General features: G+C 33.8%; 2 protein-coding genes across 2 annotated transcripts; one reads left to right on the forward strand and one right to left on the reverse strand.

The window, feature by feature from the left end:
* The first annotated feature begins 4,376 nt into the window (after positions 1-4,376).
* On the forward strand, positions 4,377-8,654 carry LOC108334661 (acetylornithine deacetylase). The gene is made up of 10 exons (XM_017570558.2): positions 4,377-4,791; positions 4,877-5,121; positions 5,276-5,384; positions 7,136-7,274; positions 7,348-7,405; positions 7,489-7,506; positions 7,694-7,816; positions 7,999-8,152; positions 8,237-8,270; positions 8,354-8,654. The coding sequence occupies exons 1-10, from the start codon at positions 4,468-4,470 to the stop codon at positions 8,455-8,457; spliced, it is 1,308 nt and encodes a 435-aa protein (XP_017426047.1). The 5' UTR covers positions 4,377-4,467; the 3' UTR covers positions 8,458-8,654.
* A 1,385-nt stretch (positions 8,655-10,039) lies between these two features.
* LOC108334674 (uncharacterized) lies at positions 10,040-13,200 on the reverse strand. The gene is made up of 9 exons (XM_017570571.2): positions 12,696-13,200; positions 12,270-12,421; positions 12,083-12,178; positions 11,928-11,990; positions 11,302-11,370; positions 11,019-11,121; positions 10,862-10,933; positions 10,508-10,596; positions 10,040-10,390 (listed from the first exon to the last, which is right to left on the reverse strand). The coding sequence occupies exons 1-9, from the start codon at positions 13,018-13,020 to the stop codon at positions 10,244-10,246; spliced, it is 1,116 nt and encodes a 371-aa protein (XP_017426060.1). The 5' UTR covers positions 13,021-13,200; the 3' UTR covers positions 10,040-10,243.

Below are 13,200 nucleotides of genomic sequence, written 5' to 3' on the forward strand. Positions count from 1 at the left end.
ACAAACTTAAAATGGGGACAATAAATGGGAGTCAGTGGGCTACAACTATGCAGGGGACCCCGTGGTACATGTGCATGTGTTCTTGCTAGTTATTAAGCAGCAGCATTGGCGTGCAATCTTTGTTGAGGAAGGCTTGAGCAGAAATCGTACATTTATATAGCTTTCTAGTTTTGTTGCATACTTCAATATGAATGTCTTCTCCCTGCATGTGGTCCTAACTCCAACCCAGATATCCAAAACTCGAATCACTTTTACGTGAGTAATCATATGACCTTTGTTTGGTTTATGATGTCGTTTTATTACAATTATAAGACAAACACATGGCCCAGAACGACACTCCGACCTCAATTCTTCCTCAAATCAGCACTAATTTCAGCTCATTACATATCAGATACTCCACTCTCTGTGTGTGTGTATATACATAAGTTAGAGTTTTAATACATATTAGAAAACATTATATTCATAAAGGACATGATTTCTTAATCAGTTTGAAGCCTCCAACTTTCGATAGATTAGACTTTAGAGTATCACATTAGGTTTGTAGGATCAGGTGCTGCTGGCGAATATAGATGGGTTGCGTGTGATTTTGACCTTGACATTCACATTTATGTCTTGACTTCTTGAGTTAATGATTATTTCCAAACAGGTATAATTAAATACTCCCTTTGATGTGATTTTATTTATTGGAGATACACGTCATATAGAAATAAATCGATTTTTATATAAGTAAATGTACCATTCAAACGAAATTAAGTTACACTTAACTGTATTTTCATCTATTATTAACTGGTAAAAGATGAAAAAACTACATTATAAATTTATAATTTTTTGTATATTAATTTGATGCTTCAACATTTCTTACATAATATTTACTGAGTTATTTTCTTCTACACCAAGTCATGTGACTACTCTTAAACATATAATGTTATTTTTATTCATTTCAAATACATAAATCTAATTTTAATGTAAATTTGAGGCGAGTTTAAACTTTAAATATTAATACTATGCAAAATAAATTATATTTTTAGATTAATTAAAATTTTAAATCACTGATTTTATGTAATCATGTACCAATATTGATTATAAGTGGTAATTATTTATGTCACTTAATTATACAAATGTCATGGAGAAAAATAGTAATTTGAGTTTTATTTTGACTTGTTACAACAACAAGGATAAATATGTCTTTCGAATTAAATAAAATATTTCTTCATTTTCTTTGACAATAAGAATATTTAGTAGACTTAAAAGTACATATGAAAGGGAAATTCTAGTTTATAAATATAAAAGTAATTCCTTTGTTTTATGATAAAATTTCCCCAAAATATATTAAAAGAATTAATATTTAGCACTATATTTGAATAAAGGTGTAAGTATTTGAGATTTAAGAGATACTAAAACTAGTATTGAATTAGGTGAGTATAATAGAAGTATAATAAGATGATCACGACACCTTACACAAAATCTGCTTTAATTATTTCAACTCCATTGCTGAAGAAAGTCAAATTAAATTATAAAACGCTTCCATGTTAAATCAACATTTATACACAGGAATCAATTCAGTGACCCTACATATAAAACAAATGTTCTGTACAATAAAGGAAGGGTACTCTTCAATAGTATCTCATCATAGATATGGAAGCGCTATTTTTCATTGATGTTTACTTTAAGATGTAGATGCTGTATTTTCATTATATCAAGTAAAATAATCCATTACTTGATATAATAATGAAAATAAAACAATAATAAATTAAAACATATTTCTAGATAAAAACGTCCAAATTATTTTAACATTTGCTTTTATTAATCATTGTGTGTTTTTGTTAAAAAGTCAAATTTTAAGTTCATTTCAAGTTACAAAATTAATTTATAAAACAAGATTTCTACTTATATATTATTTCCAATGGATAGAACTTTTAAGTATATATTTCATGTCAAGACGTATACAGTGAAATTAAATATTAATAAAAAATTCAATAAATAAAAGATAGAACTGTAATTTTAATTAACAACAAATTTTATTAAAGTAAGTTTTATTTCATTACTCATATATTATATTAAAAAATAAAATTTTAGTCTAATTTAATTTGTAAAACTAGTCAAAATTAATTTTACGTAACAAATTTTGTACGATTAAGTTAGATTTAAAGTTTAATAACTTGTCATTATTATTCAAATTTAAAATTTATTTTTTAATAATTTTAAAAGGATATTTTTATTGATATTATATGTTTTGCGAGATCTATGTTTCACTTAAGAAATAATGAAAAGTTAGGTTGTGTGTTGGAAATCTCATGTCGACTAAAGATAAAGTTAAGTTATAATATATATAAATAGGGTGCAAACTCTTCCTTATAAGCCGGTTTTGTATGGGGTTGAGTTAGGCTTAAAGCTTACTTCTAACATTGTATCAGAACTATAGTTAGAACCTATCTTAGTGAGATCTATGTGGACATTTTGTTCTATCAGTTTCTTTTTAGGTTTAAAACCATTTTTTAATATTGTGAGTGGTGTGAGAGATGATTGTGTTACATGATCTGATGAGTGATGAGTGATGAGAGTTAGTAAAAGTTTATTTTGGTGTGTTGTCTGGTTTGAAGCGTAGGGAAGAAATAGATGTGTGGTGTGGAGATATAATATTTGTAAAGAGTATTAGAGAGAGTGTGTTGATGTTTGAGAATAGGACAGATTGTATATAATTAACGTTACCCTGTCGCGGTCCCCGCGAAAACCATAGGAGCGCAGGACAGCCAGCTAAGAGGAGCACATATATTTATGGACACCTTAATTATTGGTCCCCCTTTTCTCTTCTCTTCTCTTCTCTTCTACCCTCTGCTTTATTACCACCATTTTCAAACATCTTCACATCTCATAAACCATGCTTTCAGTGTCTGTCCTGTCCTCTATTCATCTGTAACTTCTCGGCAAAAGAATATTTAACCGACCCAGGTTACTTTTTTAGGAATTTAAACCTAACATCTCTACATACCCATAAAAAACTATATATTTATTTATAAAGCTACTCTGCCTGCATGCATGCACTTCTTAATAAATGTATTAATGTTAAATTAATGATTATGGTTATTATATTAGGTGGAGGTGGGATTGAGGTTTAGTCGTGGTCAGGGTCTGGGCTCGTATACCCAGTCAGTCATCACAGATCGATAATCATTGCTCTTTCCTTATGCTTACCTTGCCTGCATCTGCATGGAACCCTGTCACTCTCCTTTTTTTTTTTCTTTCCCTTCCTTCTAACAATTGACTGTTCTTAACAGTGACACTTCCCGCACAGAAATAGACGTAAACATATCCATACATACATACTTTGCATACATTCACATTTCTCCTCTCACTCAGAATATGACAATGTCCGCTTGGTCTTTTTCAATTTTCAATTCACACACTTTATTTATTTATTTATTGCTTCTGCCTTTTTACGTATCATCTTCATTATATTCCAGCTATTATTTATATTTACTCAAGACCATCCCAGTCTTAATGTTTTTTTAACCTTTTCTTAAAAAAATTAAGACTTTCTTTGATTTTATTTTATTATTCTTAATTTTAAAAGACTCTTAATCTCATGTTAAATTATTTTTAAATAAACCTAATATCATAAAATAAAATGTGTTTTATCACAACCAGTATCAAAGTCATCATTTCCAATTTGTTATTTTGAAAAACCGTTTCATAAAATAACTTTATGTTAGTGAGTAGTTAATTTTTCATCTAAAAACTTGTTAAGTTTTGAAATTTGTTTTCAAAGCAAGGGTTTTAAAAACTAAATAAATAAAACTAATTTTTTTAAATATATTTTAAAAAAATTAAAAATTCCTATGCACCCTAATATTTAGAAATATAGTCACTTGTTTCCTACAACTTTTTTTTAATGAGTTTCGGATGAAATAAAATACCAGGTGCTAATATCTGAATACCCTTCAGAAATTAATCCGGTGTAATAATGGTATTCACTTTAAGTTAAAAATCTTATTAGTAAACAATTATTTCAAAATATATAAACTTTAAAATAATGTAAGACGCTTTTGATTGAGTTGGTATAACATAAAATAGTTTACAATTGATTGATAATTCGAATTTCATGAAAAAATATTTGTGAAATGAAAGGAATAACGAATATACTTGGTTTTTGACAAAAGATGTATTATAGTAAAATTGAATCCCATAATAGTTCAGATAAAGCTTTTTGTTTATTACTTTATCTTTCGAATTTCAAACCTGAGTAACTAAATGGGCTGGAATCGATATTCATTGTATTGGCCCATTATATGCTGAATCTGGGCCCTTGATTCAAGGTGGGTCACCGCGGTCCAAGAACGAAGTATGCACCGAAACCGAACGAGGAGCAGAATAACGTAACGTAACAAAGAAGTAGGAATGGGATAAGAGTGTAAGAAGAAGAGGAAAACTGAAAGAGGAAGAAGAGAAGAGAAAGGTTTTGGAAATTCAATGGCGGAGTTGTTAGCAACATTAGGGGATCTGGAGAGGGACTCATTCGTGCCTCTTCTCTCCAAGCTGATTGGGGAATCAAAGCACGTGCAGAACAACCCACCGGAGCTCGTTCCCGAGGAGGACAGAGTGGTGAAACACGTGTTGGACGTTCTATTACCCTTCAGCACCACCACCGGCGGCGGTCCCTTGCTCCTTAACCACGTCACCTACACTCCCGGACGGGGGAACCTCATCGTCGAGTACCCCGGCACCGTTCCCGGTAAAATCCTCTCCTTCGTCGGTTGCCACATGGACGTCGTCACCGCCAATCCCAACGATTGGGTATCCATTCATTCTTTCTTATTTTGTGCCATTTACCATCTCACATCACCACCATAACACTCGCAACCATTTCGATGTGATGCAGGATTTTGATCCGTTTTCACTGAGCATTGATGGGGATAAGCTTCGGGGTCGTGGAACTACTGATTGTCTGGGCCACGTGGCACTTGTCGCGGAACTCATGAAAAAGCTCGGGCAAACCAAGCCGAATTTGAAATCATCTGTTGTTGCTGTTTTTATAGCCAACGAAGAGAATTCTTCAATTACTGGTATTGGTGTGGATGCGCTTGTCAAAGATGGTCTCCTCAATAAGCTGAAGAATGGCCCTCTGTAAGTCTTTGTTATCTCGTTAATGCGTGTCTAAATTAAAATTAAAGAAATTCTTAAGTAACTCTGAATTGATCTCTTTAAAAAACGTTATTAGCGATTTCAGTTCCACTTTTAATATTTCTGCTAGTTTTAATTCTGTGCAGTTTCTGCTCAGGTACTGGATTGACACGGCAGATAAACAACCATGCGTAGGGACTGGTGGTATGATACCTTGGAAACTTCAGGTCACGGGGAAGCTCTTTCACAGTGGATTAGCTCATAAAGTATGCTCTTATATTATTGCCTACAATCTTGTTCTAATTTTCTGAGCAATTATATTTTCTGTCTGATAAAGTCTTCACATAGTATTGACAATGTTCTATGTGCTGATTATCCAAGAGGCTAGCACAATGTGACCGATCCAATCATAATTGCTTCTTGAACTCTGCTTTTGTTTATGATTGCGTCCGGGCACGGTTTTTGGGGAATGGATGAAATATGTTCCTCTGAACCCCCTGCCCCAAAATTTTTTTACAATGAAAAATCTTTAAACATTTGAAATTAAAAGAATGCCTTGTGAACATGGCCATTTACCACTAGAATCCGTGAAAAAAAAATGCTTTGCTTTAGTTCAGAAGGTAAGCAAATATGAAATATAATAAGTGTTTTCCTCTATAAAGGCATGTCAAATGTGTGCAATCATAGCAAACTTGAAGCTAGTAAAATATTTGGGAATTGTTTGATACTTAGACTTATTAGATAGTGATTCGGTTGTGCAGAAATGTTACAGCTCAAATTAATTTCAGCTTCACATTTATGCTTAGTAATAGTTTTCACTTGATTAACTTGAAGGATCCATGATCTGTCCCTTGGAGCTGAAAACTATGGGAATAACTGCACAATACAAATCTGTTTTTACGTCTATTTTAATATTAAATTGAGTCGTCTGCCCATTATACGGCCAAACTTGCTTTTCAGATATGTTGTAGTTGCTGTCTTGGTCTGGTAGCAATAGATATTTTAATGTGAGTCTGTAATTCAACAGATTAAAAGACCTTTACCAGTGCTATGCAGGGATAGAAGCTAACAAATAATAATCCATTCTATTAACACATGTCTATTTATTATGCATTAGAGTAATAATATGCTTATATTGTTTGTTAAGGAAAGAATTTTAGTTTAGCTTATGTGCAAATTTTTAACATTATTAAAATTTAGAATGCTGGGAAAGTAATGGAACAAATCACTGGGGATTTTAAATTTTAATTCTATCTTTTATTCACCACCAGGTCATGTTAAGTAGACCTTTGATTGTTTGAGTGTTATGGGTAGCCATGTATTCACCATCTAGACTAGTCTTAAGACATGTAGCTTGTTTGGGCTATACGAACTGCATCCTGGGGTCAAAAGTATTGGTTGGTTTGTAAGGTGTCAGAACCTCCGGGCTAGTTTATGGCGTGATTGGTTTGGATTTAAAGGGTTAGGTAGTTAGCGTCTGGAAGAGTTATAACTGAGGTTTGATGAGGACTGTACTGTGGTTTCATTTGTCTTTATTTAGGGTATGCTTATTTGAGCACAAAATAAGCAAAAATATGGTAAAGTAGTGAGGTAAAAAATTAGCTACAGTACTTTACACATGGCATAACAAAAATGTGGGACCATTGGAAGAGGATTGCTACTCTGGCACTCTAGCCCAACGATATTTGGTAGATACTGCCTATTTTCTTCTTTTGAGTAAAAAGTAAAATATTTCTGTTGTATTACAGTATCATCCCTGGTTATACACCTTTGCTTTCACTTCCTACCTTATTATTGACAAAATTAATTAAGGAGCAGAAAATACTTTCGGCTGCATCCTGTGCTTGATTGTGTGTGTATCATGTTACAATTGCTGGGTATCATTCGTTCAGATATAAAGGAAATACCAATACTATATTTGTATTTTTCTTGTGTCATATCCCTGCTGCCTGAAAATTGGGCATATTTGTTATAAGTATCACAGTTGAAAACTTATTTTCCATTTGGCTACTTGTAGGCTATTAATGCATTGGAGCTAGGCATGGATGCTCTAAAGGAAATCCAGTCCCGATTTTACCGAGACTTCCCACCTCATCCTCAGGAACAGGTCTACGGGTTTGCAACTCCATCAACCATGAAACCAACCCAATGGAGCTGTAAGTTGTCTGCCTTTTGTTTTTATGAAGAATAAAATCTACACATTTCATAATTATTACATCCTTACTGCAGATCCAGGAGGTGGAATCAACCAAATTCCAGGGGAATGTACTATTTCAGGAGATGTGAGGTTAATTCTCCTCCTTGGAATTACCCTGGGCATTTATTAAGAATGGCATTGCATTACAGATGTATCTCGTTTGTTTGCTGCAGGTTGACTCCATTCTACAAGTAAGCTACGTCTTACAGTACGGTCAAATTTTTGGTTGTAAGGAAGTTATATGGTTCAGTTTTTTTTCTTTATTTGTTTTACTAGCTTATTGTAAGTGCAAATTATATATATTTATAGGATGGCAGTTTTCAGTTTTACTTATTTTATGTAAATAATATCATATCCAATGCGTAATGCCTTGGTCAGTGTAAAGGATGTAATGAAGAAGCTGCAAGAATACGTGGACGATATTAATAAGAATATTCAGAAGCTAGAAAGTAGAGGTCCAGTTTCAAAATATGTCCTACCCGATGAAAACATAAGAGGAAGGTGAGACCCTGTCTATCCTCCCTGACGTAGCAAATTCTGGTTTAGTGCTCAACTCCAAATAGTCAGCCATTTACTTTAGAATCTTTAATCACTTGTATCTTCTTCGATCTCTTGATTGGATCGTTTTCTTTGAACTAAAAGATTATCTGTTACTCATTAGGCTTCCTTCCTCTTCTTTACAGCCTAACTTTAACTTTTAACGAGGCACTGTCTGGAGTTGCTTGTGATCTTAATTCTAAAGGTTTCCATGTTTTATGCAAAGCAACTGAAGAAGTGGTTGGGTACGTAAAGCCTTACTCGATTACTGGGAGTTTGCCTCTCATTCGGGAACTACAGGTGAAAGAGAAATACTCTCATTGGTTCATGAAAAGCGTTTGTATTACATAGATTAAATACTTAAGCTCCCTCTTTGTGTCACAGGAAGAAGGTTTTGATGTCCAAACATCTGGCTACGGTATGACATGCCTAAGAATAATATGATGCATATTGAATTTGGAAGTAATTAAAGTACCTTATTGTATTTAACGTTATGTCCAGGCCTAATGGCTACATACCATGCTGCGAACGAGTACTGCCTTTTCACGGATATGTCCCAAGGATATCGGGTCTTTGCGAGAATCATCTCTCAGCTGGAAGATTGAGAAAAATAATACTGCTGCTCCATGGGCTGTCAAGAGGTTACTCACTTCTTCATTCATCCCCATACACTTCTCCGGCCAAAGTACCTTTTTTAAACAAATGGCAGCAAATACCAACAAGGTTGTACACAAATGCTTTGTCTTGCCTAGTGTTTTCTTTAAACATCAAATACATGCAAGTAAATTACTTTTTTATTTTAGTCTCTAGATTACATTTAAAAATATATATATTTATAAACATATAAATACTATAATTAAAACTCATAATCACCTGTTAACATTTACATTATACTTTAAATTTATGATAAATAATTTAACATTGTGAGCAGTATTTTAAGATTCGGACCAGACTAGTTGATTCAATCAAAACTGGATCTAGGACCGATATTATACTTTTAGATTGAAAATGGAAACTTCCTGCACCTCCATAATTTTAGCATGTACTCATACATTTTTGTATTCCGGCCGGAATGGAAGAAGATATTTTTCATCTTATATTATAGAATGTATAATTAAATTATTGTTTATAATTTGGTATATATGATTTAGAATTTATTTTTTTATTTTATATTTCAAAATATACAATACAGAAATCAAAAAGTTATATTTTAAATTATATAATCCGAAATATAAAAGTGTATGTGGGTGCGGGCAGATTCTAGAAAAAGTTGCCTTAAAATTGTTATTAACTAGTATTTTTACCTATGGATGCACCGGAGTCATTTAAAGTGTAATAATATATCTATTATTGATAAACATAGTTTGTAGGTTAAAGAAAATACCAATAGTATTATGAATCATATTTTATTTGAATAATAGTAGTAATAATTAAAAGAAATCATGGACTTGATAACTCATTCGTTCGGTTAATTGGGATGAAAAAGCAATCCTGATTGACGAAAGCCCATAATAGTAGTGATACGAGTTTACCAATTTCCCTAATAAAACGTGTTTCTCTATGGTTGATGCTGCGTTCTCTTTAGGCATCGCCCTTGAGTCTCTCTTCTCATCATTTCTTTTCCCGATATGCACATTTCATTTATTGCAACATCTCGTCAATTCTCCAACTCAATCTCTGCATTTATTTCTCCCCTATTTCTATTTCTCTTTTTTTAGGTGTCGTTTATGGATTGAAACTTGGACTCCATACCCTTCAATTGCTAAAATATTACCAACATGTAAACAAATTCTTTCAATAAAGTCTATGCCAGATTTTATTTATATATTGATTCAGTTTAATCATTAATATAATATTCAATCAGTGATTCATTAATTTGGTACTCATGTTGGGTGAACAGTTGATCCAATTCTCTTGTTTTTACTTGCGAGTAATTTCGATAAAAAAAAAAATCTTAGTTTTTGGCATTAAAAAACATATGGTCGTGATTGACAGCCATCCCCTTTCAAATTCTCCAAATACTTTTCCATTTGTTTTCATTGTTACCTTTCTTTTTCTTCTTGTAGAGTTGACCATTTCTGTTTAGCAGTTGCGTTTTAAGGGTATTAGGTAATTGAAAGAGAGAATATGTTTAACAATTACAGCGAATACGTTTAGCAATTGTCTATGTTATAAACCTCGTGTCGCTGACCAAAAGAACCAACATTTTTATTATCCCATTTTACTGGGGAAAAAAAGGTGACAACTCTTATTTAGAAAATTCTGTAAACAAAACCTGATTATTCTTTATGTACGAGACAAAAACTAAAATGAGTATACATATATTCTCTTTATACAACAACTCTAATATACACTTCTTTTCAACCAAAAACAGTGATAATATTTCAAAATCTAGTTGGTGTTTTTTTCTTCTGATTTTAACTGTTGGATTCTCTGACGTAGTCTACGCCGGTGGTCATGTATCTTCCAGAGCCCATGTCCCAATATCACAGTGGAATATATGCCATGTGTGATAATCGGAGCAAGAATGTTATCAGTCTGTCACGTTGCATTCCAAACAGAAAAATAAATAAATAAAAATTAGTTTTTACCTCTTAAACCCAAGACAACAACCAAATAATTGTGAAATAAATAAAATTTCAAGTTAAAGATTACCTGGATCCACTCCAGACCTAGGTACAGGGCTAGTAATCCTTCCAGAAGTGGAGAATAGATTTTTTTCATTTGCCGTTTTTCATACCAGGCTGCAAACCAAAATTAGAATGATTCAGATCAAGACATCACTGCTAGAAAATGATAAATGATGTTTCTCAAAGGCATTTTCTTGATCAAATGTACCATCGTTACTTATCAGTAAATTAACAAGTCAAATTTGCTCCAAATCTTATTTTCATGGAAACAACAATATAAATCTGTTGACAGAACTATAATTCACTCGTTTAGAATGATGACAAATAAGGAAGATGTGAACTGATTCCAAAAGTGTGCTACAGGAGAAAAGAACTGAACCTTCAAACAGCTTTTTCAAATCTTGACGACCAGAGCGAGACTGTGTAACAGGTGCAACAACATAAGTAGGATCTGAAAGAGAAAGAAAAAAGGCCTTCGTTAATCAGACTGAAAACATAATAGGGAAAGTCTAAAAAGAGAAATAAAAAAAAGTGACCTTTAGGAGAGGCAGCCATGTAATAGAGAGATCCAGTAAGGACAGCTGTAAGAACTGCTGCAAATGCCTGAGCAAATGGAACAAATGGAGGCAGCACACCAGTCTACATTTTACCATACAAAAATCATAAGTTAGCCTTTGGAATCAAACTTTTAGCTTTTAACACTTGTAACATAAAAGGAAACTGAATAATGGGTTGTTAAGTGCATGAGGCTCCCATCATTATGGGTTGTCAAGGCACCAAATTTATCATAACAAATTAAGAAATTGTACACATACGTACCAATGATGCCATTCCTTGAGCATCTGTTATAAGATTACTGCCTCTTAAGAATATATCAGCCAATGCCCCCTGTCGAATTGCAATAATAACTTATTAGACACACATATACAGTGTCCTATGCAGAAAACAATGACTATAAAGCCTACAATTTTTTTTCTTTTATTTTCACCATCAACAAATTTTCACCATAAAGCTCTAGTTTGAAGCAGACAAAATGAATTTAGTGATGTGAATTTTATTTTTTTTGTCGAGATAGACCGGAAAGTTTGACTATCTCTAAGATATGAGTTGTCCATACAAAATACCAGATATTTCTTCCAATCTAAAACTTTAAGACTTAATGTTTGTAAACTTTGTTTTTCTTATATACTATTTCTACATTTTCAACTGTTTACCGGGCATTACACTATAGAGTTCAAGTTCAAGTATAGAATCCAGCTACACTTGAAGAACTGTGCAACAGTCCTTCATCTTAGGCAGTACCGGATCTAATTCATCTGCATGCATTTATTCATAATTGAATTATTCATCATAGGTACATTAAACACAAAAGGCATTTCATTATTCCCAATTTTAAGCTTATCCAAAGATTAATCAAAACCAGAGGCAGAAGCTCCTAAACAAACCTGAACAGCAGCCCTGTAGAAGAGCTCCTCTCCAACTGAACTCGCAGCAACCATCAGTATAAACTGCATGGAACATTCAATTAGATCTTTCTTCGTCATAGAACTAGATTTCAAACAATTCACAATGTCAAAGCAAGCAAGTTTCATCAAATTACCTGCCAAGGGGACATCCCATAGAAAAAGCTCCACAGTTCTTCATCCTCAACATCTCTGATGGCACGGGCATGGGGTGATAGCTTCACAACTTCATCCTATTAGTTAACATGTCAACTCGTTACTTTGAGCTTTCAAAATGAGGAAAGTTTAGATTCACAAAGGCTCAATTCGTGTGAACAAACTTACATCGAGTATAAACAAAAGGGCCATAATTGGAGGAGCTGCATATCCAAGTCCTTCCAAAATGGCATCTAGCGATAGATGGAAACCCCCCAGAGAGTCAATTCCTGTAATCGAACAGATAAAACTCCCCGCAACAGCCATGGCACCATAAATCCCTGCAACAAGGAACTCATCACAATCAACCCATGCTAGAAAAAGTAAAGTTCCACTCACATATAAAATCTAATTTCCATTTTCCCGAGTGGAAAATTCATTAATTCGATTGATTTAAAGAGAATCTTCCAACACTTTTACTTCATGTGCTACACAACAAAGCAACTCTCTGCTTCAGTTCAAAGAAAGTAAAAGGGTAGCAGAAAAGTTCAGAAGTTTGGTACTGATTAGATTTTAAAAGTTAGCGTGATGTCGTCAGAACTGAGCTAAACTCACCGATGCCATAACTGAGTCTGACGACAGCACCAATCTTTTCCCAAACGGGAAAGTCGGCATCGTTGAAAGTGCTGCGGTTGAATGTGGTGACCTCCATGGCAGGTGTAGTGAACCCAGTTCGAGCCTTTCCATCATCGATTGCGTCGCCGCTTCCCTCCGCCGAAGCCTTGACACAACGCACCGAAAGCTTAGGCGCGTCGAAACACACGTTGTTCTTCTTCTTCCTGGGCTGAAATTCACAGAGCTTGGAGCAGTGAGCAAGTGCTGCAGGAAGAGATGAAGTTGAACTCGAAGGCGAAGGAGTGAGCCGCAGAGACAGCTCCATCAACAACAAGGACAAGGATTGTTCAGAAGGAGGAAAGAGAAGTAAAGGTGTGAGATTTGGCGTTGTTCATTAATTGCCAGCGAGGTTGTAACATACAATAACATATGACAGCATCTCCTATATTGTTATACCAATGTTCGTGTTCGTATCTCTGTGGGTGTGGTTTGTATGAGTCGTGAG

Source organism: Vigna angularis, chromosome 10 (genome assembly GCF_016808095.1).
Source record: "Vigna angularis cultivar LongXiaoDou No.4 chromosome 10, ASM1680809v1, whole genome shotgun sequence".
In the NCBI taxonomy this organism is placed as follows: Eukaryota; Viridiplantae; Streptophyta; class Magnoliopsida; order Fabales; family Fabaceae; genus Vigna; species Vigna angularis.